Source organism: Cryptotermes secundus, unplaced genomic scaffold (genome assembly GCF_002891405.2).
Source record: "Cryptotermes secundus unplaced genomic scaffold, Csec_1.0 scaffold124, whole genome shotgun sequence".
NCBI lineage: Eukaryota > Metazoa > Arthropoda > Insecta > Blattodea > Kalotermitidae > Cryptotermes > Cryptotermes secundus.
Genome location: NW_019735462.1, coordinates 1,754 through 29,385, shown reverse-complemented (window position 1 = coordinate 29,385; position 27,632 = coordinate 1,754). Strand labels below are relative to the sequence as shown.

The window sequence follows — 27,632 nt, the reverse complement described above, 5'->3', positions numbered from 1 at the left end:
ACAGTCTATACCCCCAATACTATTTCTCTAAGATCAATTTTAATAATCTCTCACTTTTTTCTAGTTCTTTCTAGTGGTCTTTTTATTTCTGACTTTCCATAAAAAATCCTGTGTGCATTCATTTTGTCCCTCATATGTGGTAAATGCCTGCCTATTTCACGCCCTTTCACTTGTCCATTATAATTATACTTTGCAAAGAGTATAAGTATACAATTTTCTACAGCCTCCCATCATTTCTTTGCTCTTGGGTCGAAATATTCTCCATGGCACCCTGTTCTGAAACACTCTCAGCATATGAACTTCTTCCCTTAACGCCAGAGACAAAAATTCACACCCATACACCCCTCGTACAGAACTAAAGGCAATATTATGGGTTTGTATATTTTAATTGACAAGTTTTTGGACAGCAGCCAAAAAGAAAATATGTAAAAAAAGATAAAGCTATTCCTCTAACAGCCCATGGAGGGCGATAGGGTTGTGATATGTTGAGGTTTCCACAATTTTATAGAGAGTGAACTCACAGATGGCGGTGAGGTTGTCAGTCTTACACACCAGTGACCCTTTACCCCCAGGAAGATTTATGATACTAATTTCTGTTAGATGCTGAGTTGAGCCCGGAGCCATAGTGCAGCTGGAAGGATTAGATCAATTAAAAATCCAGTGACCTCATCAGGAATCAAACCCTTGACTTTCCAGCTTGTAACAAACATGCTACCACATGCCCCCCCAAAAGGTTCTGAACCAAATGGTAGCAAGCATTACTGGAATTTTATCTGCTCTTAATTTCCTCATAAACAAAATTTTTATTTGTTACTGTCATTAGCTGGGAAACTTTGAAAACATCAACTAGGTAAGGATAAAAGAAGATGGGAGAGTAACATCAAGCTAGGCATTTGGGAGGTCCAGGCAATTAATTCAGTATCATGGCAATTAGTGGGCTTTTGTATTGGTGATGTTGAAATTTAATTCCATTTTACTCATTCTTTTTAGTCAGACAATTGACATACACTACATTTTACATACACCCATACACATCTAAATGTAACATAAATATTTCAGCTAAGTTCTGTCATGCTACCACGCAATGCAGATATAATTCATTAAACCAACCAACTCAGATATCATATTCCAGTAATTTAATATGCCATATGTATATTAATTTTTTTATTTATTTGTTTAATCAGCAATTAGAATATACATTTTATAAGCTAATGTTATGGCTGTTTAGATGACTTGATGAGGAGTCATCCAGCGGCGGATCCTCAGTAATTCAAAGCAGGTCAATTGACCAGTTTTGTTTGAGTCATCTGGTGTCTTCTCTTGTCGATAGCGTCTTTAGGAGTGGGTTCTTATGAGTTATGATTCTGTTCTGATGTCTGTTGCTTTGGTGTTGGATGACATCTTGTACGGAAGATATACTGAGATCGATGTGGAGTGTTACGTTGGAGACATACCATGGTGCGTCAACTATCATTCGTAGGATCTTAGATTGGCTTCTTTGTATTATTGCTATATTAGATTTACTGGCACAGCCCCATAATTCCAGGCCATATGTCCAAATAGGTATGATTATAGTCTTATAGATTAGAATTTAATTTTCAACTGTTAGCTTTGATTTTTTGCTTATTAGCCAGTTTAACTGTTTAATGGTTAAGTCTGCTTGCTTTCATTTCTTGTCTACATGCTGCTTCCATGTTAATTTTTGTCTATAGTCATACCTAGGTATTTTATTTCTGCTTTACGTGGTATTTGGATACCACTGATGTATATGTCAGGTGTCAGCTTTTTCGTAGGGTGAAAGTTATGTAGCAAGTCTTGTTTTCATTTATTCTGATATGCCACTTCTTGAACCAATTTTGTAATGATCTAAGGTGATGTTAAAGGTGTGTTGCTGCTCTTTCTGGGTCTCTGTTAACTGACAGTATAGCTATATCATCGGCAAATGTTCCAAGAGTTATATTTGAGGAAGTGGGTAGGTCAGATGTAAATAAAGTGTATAAAGTTGGTCCAAGGACACTACCCTGTGGCACGCCTGCTTTTATCAATGTATATTAATCTACAGATAAAACATATATTGTAATAGGTAGGTCTCAGCTCCCTTTTGAACTGTCACACTTGGTCACTTCACTTGTGCCTTGTGGACGTGGGCACTGTTACCAGTAAGACTCTATACATGAAGGCTGCATACACCTCCAAAACGCAATGCTCCCCACAACCATATGGCACTAATATCCTGGCCATGATCAGTGCAAGCATACAGGTATGCAAAATGCATAGGAATAACTGAAATGGTATGCAAACATTTTCACTGATTGTGTCCCCAATTGTCTCTAGACACAGAAACTAAAAACACAGCGGCTGCATTCTACATAACATAATGTGGACAGCCATTGCTATACAGTGACCATGGGATTGGCTTGGTAAACATGTCCCTGTTGCTAGGCAGCTGCAACAGTTGGACTACAACAATAGAAACAGGAATGTTTTCTACATGGTCCATGCTGAAGGGTTTTCATGAAGACAGTTTGGGCTACCCAGCTATTTGTCAGTTGAGTTCTGCATGGAGGCTATGTAGATAGGACCTGAGTATGCGAAGCTGAAGAATCTCCACTGTTAGAAGCTGTTGCTAGGGAATGGCTGATGAAGACATAGCAGGCTGGAAAAATATTTAGAAGGTGTGTGCAACAGTGATTTGTGAATTGTGGAGATTAGCAGTGATGCTGTAATTACTTGTAGCCATGAGTTGTGACTGTATAAGTAGATAATAAATTGAGTCACCATTCAACACCCCATCTATCATCACCTCCCCTAAATCATGATAATGTGTTTTTTTACAGGTTAAACATTTTGTAAGTTGGTGTGGAAATTTCTCCTGTACTCTGGATGAATGATGTGATCAGCCTGAGACTAATGAAAACAATGGTAATAGGACATGGCATTGAAGAAAATCACAGGGATATATTTTTCTTCTCTGAACTAGCAGAGGGAGGAGACAGGAGATGTCAGCCTTAAGAAATGTTAGGTAGTATTTGAATTAAGACTCTTTTGCAGTGGCAGTAATTGTTTACTGAAGAAGTGGTTTGCTTCTTGGTCAAAGCAGCAAAAGGTAATTATTTGTTAGAGAGAATCAAGAGTAATTTGTTAGTAAAACAGGCAAAATATCCACAAGCATGTACAAAATGTTAAATGCTTATTGAAACGAGGAAATATGCAGACTAGAATAACAGGAAACAATTCATTTTATCTCACTTCCTTCCTGAAGGACAGTGACCCTTCTTGTGGGCAAGGCAGGTTACTCAGCAGTCTCCATCTTTTCACTGGCCTCAGTATTCCCACTGCTATCCAGTTCCACTGCTGAGATGAGGAGCCTGCTCCCTCCTACCCCTGTGTCATCATCTGACACTGTGGAAATACTGTCACACAATGGCTGGATGGCTCCAGATTTTGACTCCTCCACCGTCTGGGTCCCTTGAACACCCTGAGGATGCACTATCAGCAGCCGGAAGAAACCATCCTTATCTTGCTTGTACCTGTAACAGGAGAATTGGGTTACAGTATGTAATCATACAATCCTCGACTGAAAGCAGTAGCTGTTGTTGATGACAGAAAAAATATAGTTCCTACTGGGCTGAAAGTAGATAAGCTTGGGCACCCTCTGTAGCCATTCAAATATTAACGTTATTTTATTAACTTAGATTCAATTTTCCTCTATCCTTTGTTATTCTTTTAGTTTTAATGGGTTTTCTTTGATCCAGGCCAAATATTTCATGTCATTCTATAAAAGGGACATAATTTTTACTGTGAAAAAGAAACAATTTCTTATCAAAGTTTGAGAAGTCTATAAATGTCATAATGCCATAAATTCCAGAAATGTGTAACAGTTGCCATACAGGGTGTACCTGTAAGTTAGGAACTAAATTGCTAGAACTTTTAAAGTGTATTGAGCCCGATACTGTGTGTCTTATAAAGGTTCTGTTTTAAAAAGGATGTGAACTTTTATGATATGTAAAGAATGCTTGGAGAGGAACTGTACTTCCTGGCAAGTTAATATTGTATCATGTTGGGTGTATAACGCGACAAATAACTTCACGCCGTATTTGATATAGCGAATTTTATTTCACATTCGCATTTACAATCACCCAAATTAGAGATTCACAATTACTGCTATCTGCAGTATCACAAATACTACACTCCAAATGCCAGAATACAACTGACTGGTTGCTGGCTAACTCGGCACTAACTCGGAGGTAGCTCGAGGACTAACTGTGAATAGCCTTCGCTGCTTCTTATGTAGCCTCATTTGGACAATACCGAAAACGGCCACGTAATAGGCACCACTGCTGTCTGGTGCCGTCGTGCTAGCAATGCTGTGTACCGCTGTTACTACTGTCGTCTCTCGCAACCACTGTTTACCCGCGCTGCCTAGCAACCCGCGGTACCCCTTGGTGACGTCACTGCTGTTGACTCGCGTTGCATAGCTACCAGGATGCTGGGACTCGGCTAACTTCGGCTCCGCTCGGCTCACTTTGGCTGGCGGGGGGGGGGCGTCATCCATAGCTCAACATGTCACACTATTGTTGAATAAGGGCCCATTGTAAAGCCTGGTCATAAACGTAAACTGAGGGTGAATCTTCTGAGATGGCTAAGTGCACCTGGGTGTCAGAATTTGCTGAATGTGAAAGGAGGTGCTGAATTTCGACCCCTAACCTCAAACTGGGGGCTGCAGGAGCAATAGGGAAACTAGTAACAGCTTTCTAGAAGGGTGTAGGGGCAGAGATCATGAGATGAACCCTCCTCCTCATGGAGGTATATCTCAGGGAATAGATGGGAGAAACAGGGAATGAGAAGTGATTGTGTGATTTCCACACAATCATATTTTAACATTTTCTTTAGGTTGAGTAGTTTTGGAGCCTTGTAATTGAAAAAGAAGACAGAGTGAAGGGGCATATTGAGATAGTGTAATATGATTATCGGAGAAGTGTGTAAAAATTGTGGTTAAAGAAATACAAATTGAGCTTTGAAAACATTTTGGTGCATTGTTTAATTAAGAATGAGCCCTACTGAACCCCCTCTGCTTTCTTCCCATCTGTCACTTAAGCAACCATAAATCTCCTGAGATACTAACCCATGTCTACTAGCTAGCTGAAGCACCCTTTGCGCCAACTATAACTGAAACCATAAGAACTGCCAGAGGCAGTAAGCAGGAAAAATCCTGGAGGCCAGAGGTGAGCTGAAGTTGGTGGGATGTCTGAAAATGATATTTCCATAACCTCAAGGTATTCAGAAAGATACAACACAGAAACATTTTGAGACATTCCCAGGACATGGGTCCATGAATTTTCCCCCAAGGAAACATTGTACTTGTACAGCTTAAGCTATCATGTTTTATGTCACTATCAGTGATTTTCACTGAAGTATTGTGGTATCAAGTTTTGATCATTTAATCATCAATATACTTTCAGACAGAAGTTGTGTATCAAATGAAGTTCCTTTTAGAATCAATAGTACATCTGATAAACAAGGAAAAGAACTCATGAATTCCTCTTTCCTGTTCTATATTTTTCCAGTCCTACAGATTTATTGTGAAGCACTTAATAATCAACACAGATTCTGTCTATGTTAAATTAGTTGGATTCATAATTACATTTCACACAAATGTTCATGTTTGCAATTGCTAACCTACAATCAGTATTTCACAAATAATGTGTGGATATTGCACTTGGTAAAAGAGATACACTCTTAGAAATTTCCTTTGTACCAAGGGCATTCTTCCCATTTTGTAAGAAAAATGTCTTTGAGGTCGCTTTGAACAAGTCTATAAATAACTGTCATCCTTCACTTTGTGTTGAAATCTCCCTTAATCTCCTACTTAAAAGCACTTATGAAAAGGGCCTTGGATGCCATAAAATGTCAAAGAGTTCCTTATTTCATTTTCATGCCCTTAGCACAAAAAACATTTTAGCAGCCTTGATCTGAAAAGCTGAGCTTCTTACTGTGACAGATTAAGCTATATGCAGGAACATTACTAAGTTTGGTTCGTTCCATTAAGTGCAACTCATGGTAATTTGGTGGGATGTAACTGGATCCAAAGATGCTGATGTGCCTTCTATTGCCTGTTCTTTGTCATTAAGGCCTATAAGTGTGTACACAGGACCAACCAAACCTTATCCTTCTGGCATAAGTTTCAAATCAGATGGCTCAGGGGTTTTCAATTTTATGTGTACCATTTCTTGAAAGACTAGCAGATTCTCAAGAAACTGACCATTTCCACCTAGTGCCAAGAAAGCATGAACTGTGCCTCCACTACTTCATATGCCTTCATGGTGTGATAATTATGCACAGGGAAAACTTTACCTTAGGCAGTTAACTACTGAAACACTGTAGCTAGGTATGTGACATTTGGTGTGGTGATATAGGTTGCAGTCACGTTTACATAGTTTGAATGAAATGGTTTCATGATGCAGGTTATAAACAGCAACAATGTGAATCCTTAGGGTTATGTCTGGTAATTTTAAACTACTGAAAATATATATTAGCATAAACATTGCCCAATTGTACACCATAAAAAAAAGAGTAAAGGTATCCTTGTAAGGGGCTGTGGAGGCCTGTAGGCTTGTGAGATGTTCAGGTTCCCACATTTTCTAGACAGTCAGCTCATAGATCATGACAAGGCTGTCAGCCCTACGTGCCGGCCGCCCTTTACGCCAAAGAATATTCCAGGTACTCATTTCTGTTAGAGGCTGAGTCGATCCCAGGGCCATAGTGCAGCTGGAAGGTTTAGATCAATTGAAAAAATTGTAATGACCTCATTGGGACTTGAACCCATGACCTTCCAGCTTGTAGCATAGTGCCTCAACCCACTATGCTATCCCATGCCCCCTATCATACACCATTAGATTTTAAATTATGTAGAAGAAGGAGCAAAGCATTTAAAGCAAGAAAGTGCCCCAGATTCTTCTTGCAATTTTTGTATTCTTGTAGGAATATAGTGCCTACACTTGCATTACAGGCTTAGTCATTTCTATGGGATGGTCACAGTGCAATGTTATCCTAGTGCACATAAAAACGCAAATAAAATTAACCTCTTGATAGCTGTACCAACCTAAATCTGCAATGCCCTGATGGCCGGCAGATGCCGTGCTCAGCATGGAGGTGGTGTGTAAGCTTGGATGTGCGCTGGAACAGGCTGTCACATATGTGGCAGCAGTACAGTGGCTGATTATTTCCAAGGTGGCACTAAAACACCAACAAAATACAGCAACATGTTATTGTGATGTACACTATTTTAATGCTGAAATTAACTTTCAATGCATTGACAAAACACAACAGTATACTCATAAGAGAGATTCTGTCAACACAGCTATTTTATATATTTGAAATAATTATAGACAGTTCTTTATTGTTAGCATAGTTTGTTCTATTTTCTATTAACAGTCTATCTTGTGTTTATTGTCAGCTTAATTGTTGTTTATATTTTCATTTAAATTTACATTTATGTTTACTTCATTGATCCAATCCACTCCCCATAGGGCTGGATATAAAACAGGTCACATATTAAAAATTCATGATGACTACACATCATTCGTCCTTTGTCCAATAAAATATATAATCAGGCCCCTCACAGATAGCTCAAGTTGTCAGGACAACACACATGGGTCATGGTAAAACCACTATCAAATTCACACCTTGCCATTCCACACACACTGGCAAGTCATATCATTAAAACAGATACATTATAAAATATTAAAATTCATAACAAAAACAGACCATACATACTACTACACTTACAACAAGCAAGTCTCAACAATGTATAATTCAGGCACACAAACCATTTATTAACTCTTAACTTTTGAGCCACTTACATGCTCAATAAATTCATCAGTTGAGTAAAATGCGCTACTTTGCAAATAATTTCGTAAAACAAAACTAAATCGCTTTCTGTCATTTTTCAAAACTGTGGTATTTGACGGCAGAGTACTATATGCCTGAATAATACACCCCTCTGTGAATTTTTTGTGATAAAGCCAACCTTGAAGGTAGTCAGTGAGTCCATGAAACTAAGCAAAGGAACTAAAGATTTGAAGGTTATGTCAACCTATGAATGGTCATCTTATGATAAACTAGGGAAAGAGTCATCGGAAAAATCAGCCAAGGTGGCCCTTCAAATCTATCACCAAAATATACAAGGATTATGAAGTAAAATTGATGAGCTGTTAAACTTTTTACACCCTGAGTATCCCCATATACTGTGCCTATCTGAGCATCACTTTAAGCAGCTTGAACTTGAGATAGTCCAATTAGGACATTATACCCTGGGAGCTAGTTATTGTAGACACTTAAAAAAAAAACGGAGGTGTCTGTATTTATGCTCACCGAGATTTGAATTTCTCCAATATTGATTTGAGCAACATCTCTATCGACCAACATCTTGAAGCCTGTGCAATTTTATTAACTAATTCCACTGATAGTGTCTATATTATATCAATTTACAGAGCTCCTAGTGGCAATTTTACTCTCTTTTTAAACAAATTGGAAACTATACTTAATTTGCTTTTTAGGAATAATATTAGAATGGTTCTCTGTGGTGATATTAATATTAATTATTTATCTGATAATGATAAAAAGAAGAAATTGGACTTGCTATTAGCTTCGTATAACTTAGTAAGTACAGTAAATTTTCCGACAAGATCCCAAAATGGCTCTGCAACTGCAATAGACAACATATTTATTGATGCGTCTCTACAGAGTAACTATGTAATATATCCCTTGCTTAATGGGCTTTCCGACCATGATGCTCAGTTAATTATTTTATCAGAGGTTAAAACGCATACTAAGAATGGCAGGGTAAAGGGGAAAAAAATGATAAGGAAAATTGAACTGGCTATGATACAGGATTTTGAATATAAACTGAGTCTTGAAACCTGGGACTCAGTTTTTGGCTCCAACGATATAAACTTAATGTATAATTCTTTTCTCAGTTCATTTCTTAGAATATTCTATTCTAGTTTTCCCCTGAAAGTGTTGAGCACCAGAACAAATAGTAACTTGTGGATTACTCCTGGTATTAGTAATTCCTGTAAGCATAAAAGAGATCTATATTTGATATACAGGAGTAGTAACGATGAGGCCTTTAAGAGGTATTATAGACAGTATTGCAAGATATTAAAAAATGTCATAAGAGAAGCAAAAAAGAAGCATTATAGTAGACAGATATCAAAATCCAGTAACAAAATAAGAACAATCTGGAATATAACAAAGTCAGTAACTGGGAAGTTTGCCAAAGTGAATTCAGTTCAGGAATTAAAAGTTGATGGACGGATTACTAAAAATAGGCAATATATAGCAGATTTCTTAAATAGTTTTTTCATATCTGTGGCTGAGAATAACATAAACAAAAGTCTTGAAACAAACAATAAGCCATTAGATTACTTGCGGCAAGCTTTTGATCATCCCTTTCCCAGCATAAAATATCAAGCTGCAACCTCAACTGAGATATTTAAAATTATTAAATCTTTAACAACAAAGAGATCGCATGGTTATGATGAAATATCAGTTGAAGTGTTAAAAATTAGTAGCCCCTTTATTATATCTCCTTTAACATATATTAGTAATAAAATGCTGTCTGCTGGCGTATTTCCGGATAGGCTAAAATATGCTGAAATTAAGCCTTGTTACAAGGGCGGTTGCGAGAATGATCCATCTAATTATAGGCCCATCTCCCTCTTAACCTCCTTCTCAAAAATATTTGAGAAGATAGTTTTGTCTAGATTAAATCAGCATATCCATGATCATAATATAATAGTCAATGAGCAATTTGGATTTAGACGTCAATCCTCAACTGCTAAAGCCTCTTACGTGTTACTCAATGAAATACTAGAAGCATTAAATAAACAAAAAGTTGTAGGTGGAGTTTTTTGTGACTTGAAGAAGGCGTTTGATAGTGTGAATCACGAAATATTGTTGAGTAAACTACAATATTATGGGATACAAGGTAGATTTTATGATTTAATTGCATCATACTTATCAGATCGACATCAGAGAGTACTAATAACAGATATTGAAATGAGCAACACTATTAGATCAGATTGGGATATTGTCAGGCATGGAGTCCCTCAAGGGTCCATACTTGGTCCGCTTCTATTTCTTTTCTATATAAATGATCTTTCTACAATTTTTAATAGCACAGTTAAACCAGTCTTATTCGCAGATGACACTAGTTTGGTGATTAGTAGCAATAATAACTTACAATATAATAGGGATGTGAATATCTCTTTTGACTGCCTTAATGAGTGGTTCAAGTCAAACCTGCTAACCCTAAACTTCAGCAAAACTAAACATGTACAATTTGCGGCTAAGTCTTGTCCTAATACCGGAGTTATGGTTAATTATTGCAATAATGTGATCCCAAACAGTACCGAGGTGAAGTTCTTGGGTATAATTGTTGAAAGCACGTGTACTTGGAAGGCCCATATATCCCAACTCATACCTAAGTTGTGTAAGGCGTGTTATTCAATGAGGGTTATTAAACCCATCATGCCTACCGAAACATTAAAAATGATTTACTATTGTTATTTTCATTCACTTTTAACCTATGGAATTATCTTCTGGGGCAATACCTCGTTTAGTGTACAAATTTTTAGAATTCAAAAAAGAATAATTAGAATTATGAGTGGGCTAAGAGCAAGGGATTCCTGTAGACAAGCATTTAGGGATTGGGGGATTTTGCCACTCCAGTCCCAATATATATTTTCTTTATTGATATTTGTTGTAAATAATAAGGGTCTATTCCATACATCAACACAGATTCATGGTCTCAATACAAGGCGCGGTTTAGATTTATATTGCCCTCAGACAAATTTAACAGTTCATCAGAAGGGTCCTTATTGCTATGGAATTAAACTTTTTAATTGTCTCCCATTAAAAATAAAGGAAGTAGTACATGATAATAAGGTATTTAGAGTGGCCTTAAACGCCTTTTTACATTCAAAATCCTTTTATACTTTGGATGAATATTTTGGTTGTATAAATGAGTAGTAATTTACTATGTTCATTCAATATTGCATGCATTGTTTGGATGTGCAGTTGTACATTCAAGGATATTGCACTGATACCTGCATTGTATATAGCAAGCTTATACCTTGACTGGTTTTATTTGATATTGAACATGTAAGATATAATCTCCAACTTCACTGGTATGCCATGTAACAAACATACCTCATTATAGTTGATGGATGTTGTGATCTTTTATGGTTTGAGATATATAAGCTACTAAGTTGAATGAATTTATTATGTAATGTGTTTTTATCACAATTTTAACTTATTTTATTTACAATTAAACATGGTATAGTGTTATGTATATTTTAGGTTGATGTATATCTTATGTTGACTAGTTCCATTGTTGGAGCATTTGTTGAAGATATTTGACTTGTTCTGTGTCCAGTGGTGTTGGCCTGTAATTGGATTTGCTTGAATGCAATAAATACTATACTATACTATACTATAGGATGATAAATGTGTTGAAGGTATATGAAGGTGGTCATTCCTTCTGGTACCAATGACATATACAGAGTTATTGGTTTGAAACGTGTCTAAATTATTAACAACAAATATCATCAATGAGAGCAAATATGCACATGGGATTGGTAGTATGTCAAGCTTTTTAAATAGATCTCTACATGTATGAGTTGGGCCCACTCCCATCAATATTCTTATTATTTTCTTTTGTATAACAAAGACCTTATGACTGTCTGATGTATTTCCCCAATATATTATTCCATATTTCACCAATGAATGATAATATGCATAATATACAGCTGTAAGGCTATTTATATTTAATATATAGGATAATTTATGCATTAGAAAACGAAATATGCTCAACTTATGAAGCAAAACTTCGATATGTCCCTTACAAGTCAGATGATTGTCCAGCTGCAAACAGAGAAATTTTATCGTTTCTACTTCTTTCAGTTTTTTGTTAAAAAACAATGTACATAGAGGGTAGCTCATAGCTGCTGCTGGGGTGAATTTTATCATTTTTGTTTTATCCACATTTAACACTAATTGATTATTTTGAAATCACATAAACATATGATTGAAAACAACATTCAATTTTGTTTTTAAATTATAGTAGTCTTTAGCTGTGCAAAGAATACTTGTGTCATCTGCAAACATAATAACTTCCGAAATTTTACTTATTTCAAGGGGGAAATCGTTTATGTATATATTAAGGAAGTCAATTTGTATTTTCACAAGTGTTATTTATATCTTACATAAGTTGTTTGTATTTTCGTAAGTATACAGTAGGCCTAACCTACAAGGAGTGTGTTATTTTATATCTTAAGGAAGTCGATTTGTATTTTCACAAGTGTTATTTATATCTTACATAAGTTGTTTGTATTTTCGTAAGTGTACAGTAGGCCTAACCTACAAGAAGTGTGTTATTTTATATCTTTAGTAAGTTGATTTGTACTATTGCAAGTGTACCAGTGGGCCTAACCTAAAATAAGTGTATCATTGTATATAGTGGGCTTTAAAAGATTTGTGCCAGCATATACTCTTGTAAGTCCTAATCACAAATTAGACTCTTTAAATATATCTGTTAGTTAGTACTGAATTATAAGTTAACATAAGTGGTAATAATGGCCACAAGGGGTAACGACTTATCAGGTAAATGTGGGGCCTGCAGAAGGAAGGTTAGCCAGGGGACAGGATGTGAGGACTGTGGCCTGTGGTTTCATTGGGAGTGTTCTGGCACCAATAGTGATTTGGCCATATTACCTTGGTACTGCAACTCCTGTGTGCAAGCCAAGGTAATAAAGAAACAAGAGGAGACTATCTTGAGTTTGAAAAGGGAGCTGGAACTTGCAAGAACTGAGATTGACCTCTTAAAAGGGGAATTAAATTTAGTAGATAATTGTCCTGAAGAATTTAGGACTGTGTCCAACTCCCGAAGAAAACTTAAAAAAGTTCCTTCTTCACTAGATGTTAAGTTAGCTTTAACCAATCGATTTGAACCTCTAGCTATGCTAGGGCCTCAGACTGATGGTGACGCTATAGATCAGCCTGTGTTAGAGGCTAAGCCTAAGCGTAAGATTCTAGTGCTGGGTAGCAGTCATGGTAGGGGTATCGGGCAGAGGCTACAGAAAGCAATGGGAGATGCATATGCTGTGACCAGCATATTCAAGCCCAATGCTGATCTGAGCAATGTCACTGGGGACATTGGAAAATTGTGCAAAGGTTTTAGTAAGGAAGATCAGGTAGTTATAGTTGGGGGGCCAGGTAACAGTTTGGAGAGAAACCTCAATTATCAAATTGAGAAAGATTTAAGTGACATTGCCCAGAAAACTAGTCACACCAATGTGAGGTTTGTTGGTCTTTTCTGGCGACATGACAAGCCATGGATTAACAGGTGTGTAAGGGAGATTAATCTTCGGCTTGAGCGTTCGCTTGTGGAGGTCGGCGCGGCCCACATTGATGCGATTGATGTCTCTTCAATATTGAGGAGCGAACATACTGTCCATGGTTTGCATCTTAATCCTCGAGGCAAGGACAAGCTGACGCGACTCATTGCAGAGAGCATTAAGGGCAGACACATTCCAGTTGTCATGGGTGTTCAGAATCATTTTTTAGGATAAAGAGTGCAAGTAAAGTTTATCAAGTAAAAGAAATTGCAAAAGAAACTAATCTTTCAGACAATAATGTTAGTGAACCAATAGAAATCGGAAAAGGTAATTGCAGTCTACTAAATTCAGTGAATAATAAAGTACTAAGAATATTCCATCAGAATATAAGAGGATTGAGAAACAAAACAAATGAACTAATAAGCTCCATGAATTCAAATCTTCCACACATACTGTGCCTTACTGAACATCACATGAAACAGCTGGAATTAGAACATCTTCACTTAGAAAATTATAATTTAGGTGCTAGATACTGTAGGAAAACACTGGAGAAAGGAGGAGTGAGTATTTTTGTACACAAAAACCTAAAATTTACTAAAATAAATTTAGAAGATTATTGCAAAGACCAGGATCTGGAAGCATGTGCTCTAAAGTTAGACTCTCCTTTTTCAAATATTTGTATACTGACTTTATATAGAGCCCCATCTGGAAACTTCAATCACTTTTTAAATAGATTAGAAACCATCCTAAATGTACTGCATAGTTCAAAAGTTGAATTTATAATTTGTGGTGATATAAATATAAACTATCTCATCGACAGTAATAGGAAACTAAATTTAGACTCTTTGTTATCATCTTACAATCTCTCCAGTACTGTTAACTTTCCCACAAGAGTTCAAAATAATTCTAGTTCAGCGATAGATAATATATTCATTGATAACTCAAAATTAAGAGACTATACTGTAGGACCCTTTATAAATGGCTTATCCGATCATGATGCTCAACTCATAGAAATAAATAATATTGACTTTCAGCCCAGTAATCAACAATATAAAACAGTAAGGAAAATCAACAAGCATACGATGGCAGATTTTGTCACAAAATTAAGTAATGAATCGTGGGACAATGTATTTGACAGCAATAATATTGATTCTAAATTTAATTGCTTTCTGAACACATACTTGAGGATCTTTTATTCAAGCTTTCCCTTAAAAATAGTCAAAAATGAAAATAAAAACAAATCCACCTGGATAACAATTGGAATAAAAACTTCATGTAAACACAAAAGACAACTATATTTGGCCAGTAGGGACAGTAATGATCCAAGACTAAAAAGTCACTACAAAATGTACTGTAAAATTTTGTCAAAAGTCATTAAAGAAGCCAAACAGAATAACTATAACAGCCAAATTCTAAAATCAAACAATAAAATTAAAACCACCTGGGATATTGTGAAAGTTGAATCAGGAAAGAAATCTGTTAATGAAGACGTACAAAGTTTGAATATTGAAGGGAAGTCCACTAACAATCCACAAGCTATCGCAAGTGCATTTAATGAATATTTCCTTTCATTAGCTGAGAAAACATATTCCAATAATAATAATAATAATAATAATAATAATAATAATAATAATAATAATAATCCAATATACTATCTGTCTCGTGCCTTTAACAATTCATTTCCAAATATCAATCTCAAATTCTCAACAAGGAAGGAAATTGAAAACATTATTAAATCCCTTAAGCCCAAAAATTCACATGGATATGATGAAATCTCTACCAAATTACTTAAAGCAAGCTCTGTTTACATCAGTTCACCCTTGAATCATCTATGTAATAAATCTTTATCATCAGGTACTTTTCCTCAACGCTTAAAATACGCTGTAATGAAACCACTTTTTAAAAAAGGAGAGAGAAAATGCATCTCTAATTACAGACCAATATCCATATTGACTTCATTCTCAAAAGTCTTTGAAAAAGTTATGTATAATAGACTACTTGAACACTTAAATTCTAACAACATATTAGTCAAAGAGCAATTTGGATTTAGGAAAGACCTAACAACAGAAAAAGCAACCTATGAACTAACTAACGATATTTTAAGTGCTCTCAATGACAGATTAATTGTGGGAGGGATTTTCTGTGATCTAGCAAAAGCTTTCGATTGTGTTAATCATGATATCTTACTATCGAAATTAAATTTCTATGGAATAACTGGCAAAGCTAATGAATGGATCAAATCATACCTCAAAAACAGGTATCAAAGAGTTGAAATAAATAATAAAAACTCCAGTCATAATGCATTTTCAAACTGGGGAATTATAAAGCACGGTGTTCCACAAGGATCAATTTTAGGTCCCTTACTTTTTCTTCTCTACATAAATGATCTATCTAAAACCATCAACAATAAATCTAAACCAATTCTATATGCAGATGACACTAGTATAATATTTAAGAACTCTAAATTTGAAAACTTTAAAAATGACATAAATATTGTATTTGAAGCCTTAAACAGATGGTTCGAAGCCAATTTACTCTCATTAAATTTTGATAAAACCCATTACATATCATTCACAACTAAAAACAACCACCAAATTGATCTGGACATCAGTTATGCCAACAAATTAATCTGTAAAGTACTTGATACAAAATTCCTTGGAATACATGTAGACAGTACACTGTCTTGGAAAATACATATTGAACAAATTATACCTAAATTAAATGCAGCTTGCTATGCGATGAGATCAATTAAGCCTTTTATGTCACAGGAAACATTGAAGATGGTTTACCATGCCTACTTTCATTCTATTATGAACTATGGATTAATATTTTGGGGGAACTCTTCACATAGTGTAATAATTTTTAAAATACAAAAGAATATAATTAGAATCATTACAGGATGTAGAAGTAGAGATTCATGTAGAGAATTATTTAAGAAATTAAAAATTCTACCTCTTCAATCGCAATACATATTATCACTTCTCTTATTTGTTGTTTACAACAAATATAAAGTCAAATTAAATTCTGATGTCTATAACATGAATACTAGACAAAAATATAACTTCCACCTACCCTCATCAACTTTATCAGTATATCAAAAAGGAGTCTACTTTACTGGCATAAAAGTGTTCAACAATCTGCCACAAAGTATTAAAAACTTGGGCAATGATACTAAAAAGTTTAAATCAGAGTTAAAGAATTATCTACATGCTCATTCCTTCTACTCTTTAGATGAATACTTCAATGTAAATAGAGAATGATGTAAAATTAAGTTATATTAATTTTTAAGCTAAAATTGCCTGTACTTATGTATGTAACCTTTTGACTACCTGCTTAGGATTTATAGAATGTAAATAAATTCAATTCAATTCAATAAAGAGTAAGGGCCCCAACACCGATCCCTGAGGCACACCACATCCAACAATTTCCCAGTTAGAATAACATTTCTTATTTATATAATTTAATTCCACTTTTGCCTCCTATATTGGAGGTAAGATTTAAACCATTGCAATAATACACCGTGCACTCCATAGTATTGCAGTTTCATTAATAGAAGATCATGATTAACGCAGGCAGAGGCCTTCGCTATGTCACAAAATATACCAGTTACATACTCTTTTTCTATTCCAGGCTGTAAATATTACATTGGTTAATTTAAACATTGCATCTTCGGTTGCTAATCCCTTTTGGAATCCATCCTGCTCTGAAAGTAATATTTTATGTTTTACGAAATGATCATTGAGTCTTCTAAATATTGCTGTTTCAAAAAACTTGAGTTACTATAGATATTGGCCTGTAGTTACTTATAACAGACTTTTCCCCTTTTTTGTATGCTGGCTTAATAATTGCATATTTTAATCTTTCTGGATATAGACCCATGGTTAATGACTTATTAATTACATAAGTTAGAGGTTTACTGATTTGTTGTCTGCACAGTTTTATAATTTTATTTGTTACACCATCATACCCTGAAGAGTTTTTTTATTTTAATTTGCTAATTATACTAATTATTTCCTCTTCTGCAACTAAATTAAGATTCATAGATGAAATACCATTTGAGAAATGGGAATGCAAGTATGACATTGCAGTATAAATATTAGTTTCCTTAATATTAAGAATTTCTGTTATTATTGTGAAATACGTATTTATTAAAACTATGAGCTGCTGCTTCAGTATTTATTTTTTTATTATTATTTTGAAAAGTCTGTGGTAGACCTTCTTTATTCTGATTGTTAGTCTTACCTGTTTCAGTGTTGATAATGTTTCAGGTAGTTTATATTTTGTTTTCAGCTGATGTGATTAACTGATTATAATATTTCCTTTTAGCTTCTCTTATTACTCTTCTTAATATCATGCTGTAGGATTTATAGTATGACTTAAACAGATAGTTGTAATTGTTTCAACAGAGAATGAATAAGGATTCCTTCTGTCTACAGGATGTATGTATACCTGCTGTTATCCAGCCATTATCCTTGAGTTTATTTCTTACATTTTGCTTTGGAAAGCATGATTCATATACAAGTAAATACTTATTTAAAAATGAGTTGAATATTTCGTTTACATCATTAAGTTTGTATATATTTTACCATTATTCATTAGATAGTTTATTAAGAAACTGAGCAATTGGATTCATTTTCTAATCTTCTTGTGATTCCCTGCACTTCTTTATTCTCCAGGAAAATGATATTTTTTAGTACTAGACACTGAGCATCATGATCAGATAGTCCATTACTGATCGAGGTTACTTCATATGAATTTATTCTTGCCTTATCTATAAAAATATTATCAACTGCAGAGCTTTTGGTCTCAGTTATTCTAGTTGGGAACTGTACTGTATGAAATATATTATATGATTGCAACAGAGCTAATGGCTGTGTTTTACGTGTTGACTCTAATAAAAAAATTACGTTAAAATCACCACATACTGTAAATTCAATTTTTGGTTTTTAGAGTAATTTGAGTACTTTATCCAATTTATTTATAAAGTACTCAAAATTCCCACAAGGTGACTTATAACTAAGACTGCAGAGAGAATTTTGTACTTACAGGGATACTAATCATTCTGACCTGGAGGAGGTGCATGCAGAGAGAGAAGAGGATTACACACATTCAGGATATATCTGCTTGTGGGAAGACTCCCACACCCATCAACAATCACAGAAATAAGCAAAAGTCAGAATTCTAGTACCAGTGAACTATGGTGTGGGCAGCTATTATGTACAGCTTCTTTGATTTAACCACTAACACAACAAGCTTGAGTGACTTGTGAGCGTTTCAGTGGTAGCATTAAGCATGAGCCTCTTGCAATGTTGAGATTGCTGTTTTTGCTACAGGCTTCAGTGATCTGAAAGAGCGCATTGCCATGAGAGTGGTGTGGTGTATCCACAAGAATGATAATTATGTCTTTTGTGCAGGGTGGTGAGATATCCCCTCCAAATCATTTCATCATGAAACGGGAAGCTGACATGGGTGAATGCACTACTTCATGGAGATTCAACCAGGAAACAGATGAATGCCACGCTGCTACCGTGAGGACGTGGAATCCCAGTTGCTAAGATGGGAGAGACTTGGTTACAAAGCTGTGATTGATGTATGTCTTTCCTTGCCAAAACAGAAACTCTAGCGGCAAAGCAAAGATGCATTCATGCTCATTTTGGGACATGCCAGGCTACTTCTAGAACAAGTAAACACAGGCATACTAGACAGTTTCAACAGGATGGTTCAATTATGGAATGGCAATGTCCTCATGCTGCAAGTGTCTACTAGCTAGAATCCTCAGACTGAGTGGAAATACAACAAAACCTGATAAAATCAAGAAAGATAAAATAGAAGGCTTCAAGATGATACATTTCCATTCAAAATGGATAGTTCAGCTCCAAGGGTTTCTTGGTAGAATGAAATCACATATGAGTTCACATACCTTGTCACAATGCTTGCGAAACCCATTAATAGTGCGAAATGGCAAACCACAACCTTTCTCCTCACAATGGTAAAGTGGGCTAGAGCAGTGTGTATTCAAATGCCGTTTCATATCATAGGATGTCTTAGATCTGAAACACAATATACATAAACAAATTACCATACTAATTCTTTTCTCTGATCAATTCTGGAAACCAGGGGTTCTGTTCAACTTCAATAAGTTTTTACAAGTATCTCATTAAATAATTGTGAAACCAAAATGGTTACCAAGAAGAGAATCTGGAACAAAATTACATGACTCACTTCTTGCTATTAATATTTTTCCAGATTCAGTTAACCTTTCTGAAGGGTTTTATAAAATGTAATTTATAAAATGTAAATGCAGCAACTTCATAAATAAATATTATATTTTAGCATTATATTGCATGTGTGAAATTTCTTTATTTTCTTTCATCACCACAATAAAAATAAGGATACACCAAATACTGGTCATTGTTTACAGCATGGTTCAGCTCATTCGGCCATCAGCTTCACAACTACATACAAGACACAAAACTGCTCCCAAATACGAGGAAAATGAGTGTGGAGAAAAATGCACTCACATACCCATAAGCCAGAAAATACACACTACAACAACACAAGGCAGGGAAAACCCCCAAAGAAATACACCTGTAGAAGAGCTACATATGACTACTACAACAGATAAAACATGAGAAAACCTTTTATAAACATTCAATTTTTAACTTTAATGATTTAACATTTCAATTATTAAAGGCAAACACACCTATTTATGTATAACGATATTACATATAACAAGAAAAACCAGTATTCCAATATTGTGCTGTGGCCTATACACGCACGCGGCCTATACATGCGTAAATACGGTACTAGGAGATCAATATCGCTGTATGTAAATAAGTTAAATACCTGATGATGACTCAATAAGACGAAACATGTTGTAAAATCAAAGAATGTAAAATGTATCCATATTTCTTAGTGTGATGACAGAACAAGTGAAGAAAATACTTCATAAAGAATATCTTAAACGTAAACTTTAAGCAGGAACATTACCAACAGTTCAACACAGTTTAGATGTGAGGAGAAATAACTGACAGTGAGATGAGGCACACAGTTTGTTTTACAGGGAAAGTTAAAGTGCTGATCATGTGCTCCTCATTTTCCCATCAAAGGAACACAACAGAATGCCTTAATCAAAGTGACAGTCTGTTCTTAACTTGTGTGAAGGGCCTGTTATGTGTGACTTCCAGTTTTTTAAAACTATTTCAGCGTCCTATATTGTGTAGTGTCAAATGAGATCTCTACCTGATCATAAACAGTGAATTAGAAATGGTTACTGAGTATCTGAAATTACCATGTTATTCAATTGGAAAGATTAAAACCAATTTTCCAGATGAGGTACAAACAATATTAATCAGACGAATTTTGCACAGTTGAATTATTTACTTATAAATTTTTTAGTGATGCTCTCAATATCTCAGACTGTATAGTGTCAAATAGGGGGATGATTAGTAAATGATGAAGTGGAAAGTATTTGCAAAGGAGCTGTCATGGCCTAATTTGAGGTACCATCCAAGAATTTGTGTGGAGGGTCTAAGAAAACCATGAAAAATGTCAACCATAAAAGCTGGTGTGCCAGATGAGATTAGAACCAAGCACCTCTTGAAAGGAAGTCAAAAATATTACCGTTTTAGCCGGCTAGTTCAGTCATTCAGTGTGAGGTGAAGGAGTCTTCTACTGACCTATGTTCGCAAAAGCTGCATTTGAATGGTTTGCTGTCCAGATGTCTGTACCAAATGTGCACACGAAGGGCTGATGAAGATGAGCAAGTCTTGCCACATTGGGGGCATTTGTAATGGTTCATATGACCACGTGCATGTTCCCGCAACAGTTTCTGAGATGGATAACACTTGGAGCAATGTGGACACTGGTGCCCATGCACTGTAACAAATCACACCACTGAATACTGTTGTCATGGCAAAAATATGTTATATGCTTCAAAACTTTAAAAACATACATCTTTTCTAAAACAGTCTTAAATTTCAACTTTGATTGCCAGGGGTATGTGTATCAATGTTTATAACTTACATTCCACAGGAGCCTGGCGCTTACAGTGGTCAGAGAACTTTGTTCTGCTTGCAAAGAGCCCACAACATGATGGACAACCCACAAGTTTCTCATGTGTATGTCTTCTAACGTGGTCTGCCAGTTTGCTAACTGAGTAAACCACGGACTTGCAACCTGCAGCACGAGAAAGTTTATGCTTTATTACTATAAAGAATTAATCTCTTTGCACACTTATTCAGCAATATCTAAATTTCTTTGTGAATATGACACTACAGTTTAGTTGTGTGATGTTTTTCTTTATTGCTAGTGGTGTGAGACTAAGTTCCTTGACTGCAGCAACTTCTGGCCTATTGTACCAGCCCCAGATGATAGGTGAGGGTGATTGTGGAGCAATTGGTGGAATGAAGATTGGCAGGGGAAACCGAAGTACTCGGAGAAACCCTGCCCCAGCGCCACTTTGTCCACCACAAATGCCACTTGACCAGACCTGGGATTGAACCCAGTCCGCTGCGGTGGGAAGCCAGCAACTAACGGCTTGAGCTGTGGCTTGGCCTGTGTGATGGTTATTTAATGATGTCTGATTAAACGGAGAAGTTGTTTGATATCAAATGAGATGAAAGAATAAATAGATATGACGAACACAAATATATGAAGGATTGTTGTACTTCAGCATGAAGTTCCATTAATATTATTAGGTTAGTACATGTATATTACAATCTCAAATTCAGTATTTATTCTTGTCTCATATATACCTCATTTACATCATGTTTCAGCTGCACATGGCTATCATGAGGTACATATCAGTTTTGTTAAAATTGTTTCACTGAACATGTTATTCTTTTCATGTGTGAATGTGATGTTAATTTTTAGATATAGTTTTATATGAACAATTCTTGAAAAGTTCATTAAAAGTCTGCTACAAATAAAGGAAGCAATCACTGTCTAGTTCAACTTACTCTCCCTGCATTTACTTGGGAGCAGAGAACAAGAACACAAGAAATTCCACTGAGATTAATGAGACTCAAAAATGGGCATATTTAAAAACAATGAAGGATGTTCTGTTCTTTCTCAGTGCCAAACAAAATGTTATTTTAATTAAACATATTCATATCTGGGTGGTTGGATGAGTATCTGTTTATACCAAAGAGCTACTTTACACTTCAGTGTAATCCTTGACCCTTAATCAGATATTTAATTGCTATAGGTATACTCCTAGAGTTTTCTCATTCTGTGCCTGAATGATATGTCAGTGGAAGACTTTCAAATTCAGTGCTGTATAGTGTTTGTTATATCCCAGTATTTTTCTGGTCTGTGTGACAGTTCTTGCATGTATTTCTTGTGCTTTAGAGAAGATGGCAGCATGTTATGGAAATGTCTGTCATGGTTTTCTGGCTGCAGTAACAATGCATGTTGATTGCTGGAGAACACAAAATGAATTTCAAGTCACCAGTGAGAGGGTTAAATCAGCTTAACATCAACACTGCATCATGTCTTTGTCCAGAAAAGTCACTTGTACTAAATTCACAGATGTAGAAATTGAATATATTTCATGGGGAGATTAATTACATAATGGCAGACTGCTAACCCAACAAAAGGATGCCATCAAATGTAAATAATAGTGAAGAAAGAGATGTAAGTGACCTCTGGTTTGCCACTGTCCCTGAGAATTGTATAATTTGTGGCTGCCATTAAAGAATTTCAAGCAACATAACTTGAAAAAGACATTCATACTGGCAGGATTTATGTTATATTTTAGCGTCCTGTTGCACTGATTTATGTCCATGATTTATTCTATCCATCTTACAGTGCATACATTTATTCACCTTACTCTTCTCTCTTGCACTACATGTTTCAGCACAAAAGTGCCATCTTCAGGTGCTTTTCGATGTACGTCAAACTACTTCATTGCATGCCCTGTTGTCTTTATACTAAAATATATATTCATCATATATATTGATAAATTTTAAATATTAAAAATATTAAAACTGTTCAGGATTTGTCATCCTTATGTCGTATCTCAATACGCGAGTCACACCTATCTTCTTCTATCGGAGTATTCTTCCTACTTTCGTGTGTGTATTGTGCTTTGTGTTGTGTCTTGCTCCTGTGACTGCGTGTGTTATACCGATTTTCTGTCAGTCCTTTATGACCACATTCTTTATGCTGCGCCTCATCCCTCTGCGGGCAGCGGCCAACTTCTTCTGGGATTTTCCATTGCCCTGGGTCCATTCCTTTGGCTGACTGTGGCGCCTTATGGCTATATGCTGGTCCCTGAACCATTTCTTCAGCACTCTGACAGTTTTCACGGTGGCTGCTTCTTTTGGGACCTCCTCATGTACCACCTCTAATTCTGTTTCTTTTGGATTCCCCTCCAAATCCATGGCCTCCATCTTTCCCAGACAGACCTCCATTTTCTCTAGCTGGGAGTGCATCTTGGCCATCACCCTTTCTTGGATTTTAACTTATTCAAGTAATTTCCTCTGTAATGATAACTAATATGACCAATTTATTTACAGCCTTCAAACACCTGCAGTTGTGAAGATGTAAATGTATGACTTGCAATCCTCCTGGCTAGGGCAATAGCCATGTGTGCAGAAAAGTGATGTCAAACTGACATAAATTATAGTGAGAATTCATGACACAGAAATGAGAACTCACCACGCCAGTGGCAAGGAATACCTCCATTCATATTTCTACAATGTGGTTTGCAATTGACATGTGTCGCAACATGATTGAAGTATGTCTGTGAGCTGTTGAATGTTTGGTCACAGGTGTTCCAGCAGCATTGAAATGCATGTGACAAGTCTGGTACCACATTTCTCCCAGTGTTGTGGAGTGTGCAAACCTGTAACACAAGATCACTTTCTGAGCTAATATGTTGTGCTTTACATTTATAGCAGCTCAGGGATATAACTGAAAGAATCCAGTAACATCTCCTCAAGAATTCTTTTACATGTTCTAGGTATGGACCTGGTGATCATAGGATCATTCATAGTGTCCATGGTTCAGTTCTGCAGGCAGATATGGCTGTGAATTGTTCTGTGTATTGATCAGAGCCAAACCTTGGACTTCATAGCCTGTACCAAGTGTACATCTGTCATGAGGGAAAGGCAAAATCTCTCTCAAGGATGCAGAGGACAAGAAGGCAAATAAGTCCAAAACTAAAAGTGTATGTCACAGACAAATCAACATTCTCTCAACACAGGCTCAATGCAGTATAAATGAGAATTTTGTTTTCTGAGTCTGAGCCAGTAGTAAGAATTATCACAAACAGTTTCTAATAAATGTATACAACATGTACATGCTGAATACTCATTACTTACTGGTAGCTTTGAACGAGCCAAAATATTTGATCCAATGCTCTTTAATTTGGTTTGATAGGAATGGAAATTGACATGTCTCATTAGCTCACTAGAATCTGCAGATTTGAAGTCACATGTCCCCCACAAGCAAGCATATCCATCTGAAACACATATTAATCTGTCTTCAGTTTCTCAAACCATACAAATTAAGTATTATAGTTATTAACAATGAAATGTTTCCACACATCCATAGTTCTGTTCTTTCTAAATTCCTTGTGGTCTGTCTGTTCCTACAAAGAGATTACAGTTCTTATGACAACTGCACTGCAACATACAGCGGAATACTGCAGCCCATCCAGGTGCACTTCACAAGAGTAGATCCAGTATATGATCCTGTTCTGAAACAGGCTCCCTCATCTTGGCATCAACCTGAGGCAAAAATGGAGTTTCATATGAAGAAATGGAAATATAAATCTTACCTAAAAAATATGTCACAAAAGCATTATCACTCTAAATAAATGAAACTAATGGAATACCTGTAACTTCAATGGATTTGCATACAATCTGGTTCATATTTTTCCTGGGACTTTTACTTTAAATAGCAAACACAGTAAAGACATTTCTCATTCTTTCCTTTGAAGCCTTTAACCATTTGCCCTCTTTGCATAAACTAGCAACAGCGATTGATGGAAAAAGCTGATTTCAGATAAATATGGAAAAATAAAATATTGGGCATAAATATCTTTATGCTCAGAAGGCAGGGCAAAGGTATTAAATGTAAGAAGATCCAAGCAGAACTCACTGAGTCTAATTCCCTACTCTGAGAGAACAGAGGATACCTCAAATAAAGTGTGTAGAGGGAAATTAATCCAGAGGATTAAGGAAACTTCATTGTTTTCTTCACCTAATATCTTTACAGTGATTCAATCAAAGATGTTAAGATAGGTGATGCCTGTAGAGCATACAGAGGAAGATTGCATACAAAATTCTGACTGAAAAACTTCACAAAAAGGCTGCTAAGGAGGACAGGACACAGATGGAAGTACTAAAGGGAAATATATGTGAAGGAACGATGATGTGATTATATGAACCAAATTGATTTAGATCAGGGCAGGGCTTCTGTGGTAACAAGGACTGTCCATATGCCAGCTCTCAATATTATGGAATCTGAACGTTTGTCACTGTAACATTAAAAACTACATTCCAAATCAGTTTCATCCAATCCACTAACAGTAACTTAATTTTGTTCTATTATTGTCCTCAAGTGATCCAAATTATTGTCATGATCTTGAGGTGTGTGACTGACTATAAATGGGGTTCTGATTGGTGAATAGATTTATTGACCATTTATACATATGACTTGTAAGTACAAGTAATTACAGCACTGTCGCTGATCTACACACTTTGCAAATCACTAGTGCACACGCTAAAGTCTTCTCAGTCTGTTTTCACTAGTCGTTTCCTGGTAATGGTTCTTAACAATGAAGATTCTTCAGCTTCTGTGGTCATGCCGTTGCCCACTGGCTGATACTCCACAACTGAACTGTCAGCTCAATTATACCACCATCTCTCCCTTGCGGAAATCAACTTAACTCATTGCACCAACTGTCCTGGTTATAACTTCTTGGCATGTACCACATAGAATTCAATGTCTCAGCAACGGGTGAAATTTGGTGACAGTCACCCAGCAATTGGTCTACATGATACTTTATTGTCAGGTGTGTAAGTACCCCAAACTCAACCTAGCTCATCTTCTAAGGTCATGGATTCCTTAAACAATCCCTTCAAGGCATTTCAACATCCATTCCCTAATATAAATATAACTCCAGTAACCACCAGTGAAATTAAAGACATAATTAAGTCTTTAAAATCAAAGAGTTCACATGGATATGACGAGATTCTGCCAAATATTTTAAAAAGAAGCCTACTGTTCATTCTGTCTCCATTAACTTATATATGAAATAAACTACTGAGCCTTGGTATTTTTCCAGACCACTTGAATTATACTCAAATTAATCCCAGCTACAAAAAGGGTGACAGGTCTGATATTGTTAATTATAGACCAATGTCTTTGATGACATCCTTTTCCAAGATTTTTGAGAAAGTCATTTTTAAGAGACTGCAAAATCATATCGATATAAATGAGATATTGGTGCAAGACCAACATGGTTTTCAACCAAAATCAACTACTGCTATGGCTACCCTTAACTTAATAAATAATCCTATTGGCACTTAATAACAAACTAGCTGTTGGACGATTATTTTGTGATTTAACCAAGGCGTTTGAGTTTGTCAGTCACAACATACTGCTTGCTAAATTGGAGTTTTATGGCATCAATAGTATAGCAGGGAAGTTGATTAGATATTACTTAACTAACAGATATCAAAGAACTTTAATAAATAATGATTACAGAAAGGGTGTTCCTGAATGGCCAAAGGTTAAACAGGGTGTTCCACAAGGTTCGATACTTGGGTCTTTGTTTTTTTCTGTTGTATATCAATGATCTACTTTATGTAGTAAATAAATCATCCATACCAATTTTGTATGTGGATGATACTAGTATACTGTGTTCAAATTCTAATTCCAGAGAACTCAAAACTACCTAGAAAGCGATTTTGCTATAAAATAAATGAGTGGTTCTCACACAATTCGCTAACGCTAAGTTTAAGTAAAATTAATTGTGTCTACTTTGCAACAAAATTGAATCTGTTAAAAAACTTAAATATAATATATAGTGATACTCTAATCCACAACATTTGTAATGTCAAATTTCTTGGACTAATCATTGATAGTACTTTGTCCTGGAAAGATCATATTAATCAATTAGTAATTAAGCTGAGTTCTGCTGTCTATGCCATCAGAACTTTATCTTCTGTTGTGTCCCAGGAGAGTCTACTGATGACCTATTATGCCTATGTACATTCC

The 27,632-nt window shown here is 35.8% G+C and overlaps 1 protein-coding gene across 1 annotated transcript; it reads right to left on the bottom strand.

Annotated features, from left to right (window-relative positions):
- Positions 1–2,662: 2,662 nt before the first annotated feature.
- LOC111869282 (histone H4 transcription factor) lies at positions 2,663–26,079 on the bottom strand. The gene is made up of 7 exons (XM_023860678.2): positions 24,728–26,079; positions 24,063–24,249; positions 21,426–21,578; positions 21,080–21,278; positions 19,321–19,450; positions 7,103–7,236; positions 2,663–3,530 (listed from the first exon to the last, which is right to left on the bottom strand). Exons 1-7 carry the CDS (start codon positions 24,806–24,808, stop codon positions 3,293–3,295), a joined length of 1,122 nt encoding a protein of 373 aa, XP_023716446.1. The 5' UTR covers positions 24,809–26,079; the 3' UTR covers positions 2,663–3,292.
- Positions 26,080–27,632: the final 1,553 nt, after the last annotated feature.

Coding starts and splice junctions, on each gene's coding strand:
- LOC111869282 (XM_023860678.2), bottom strand. CDS start 24,808: ATGAGACATGTCAATTTCCATTCCTATCAAACCAAATTAAAGAGCATT. Junction 24,250..24,727: donor TGGCTCGTTCAAAGCTACCA/GTAAGTAATGAG, acceptor CTTGTGTTACAG/GTTTGCACACTCCACAACAC. Junction 19,451..21,079: donor TGCAGCTTTTGCGAACATAG/GTCAGTAGAAGA, acceptor ATTGTGTTTCAG/ATCTAAGACATCCTATGATA.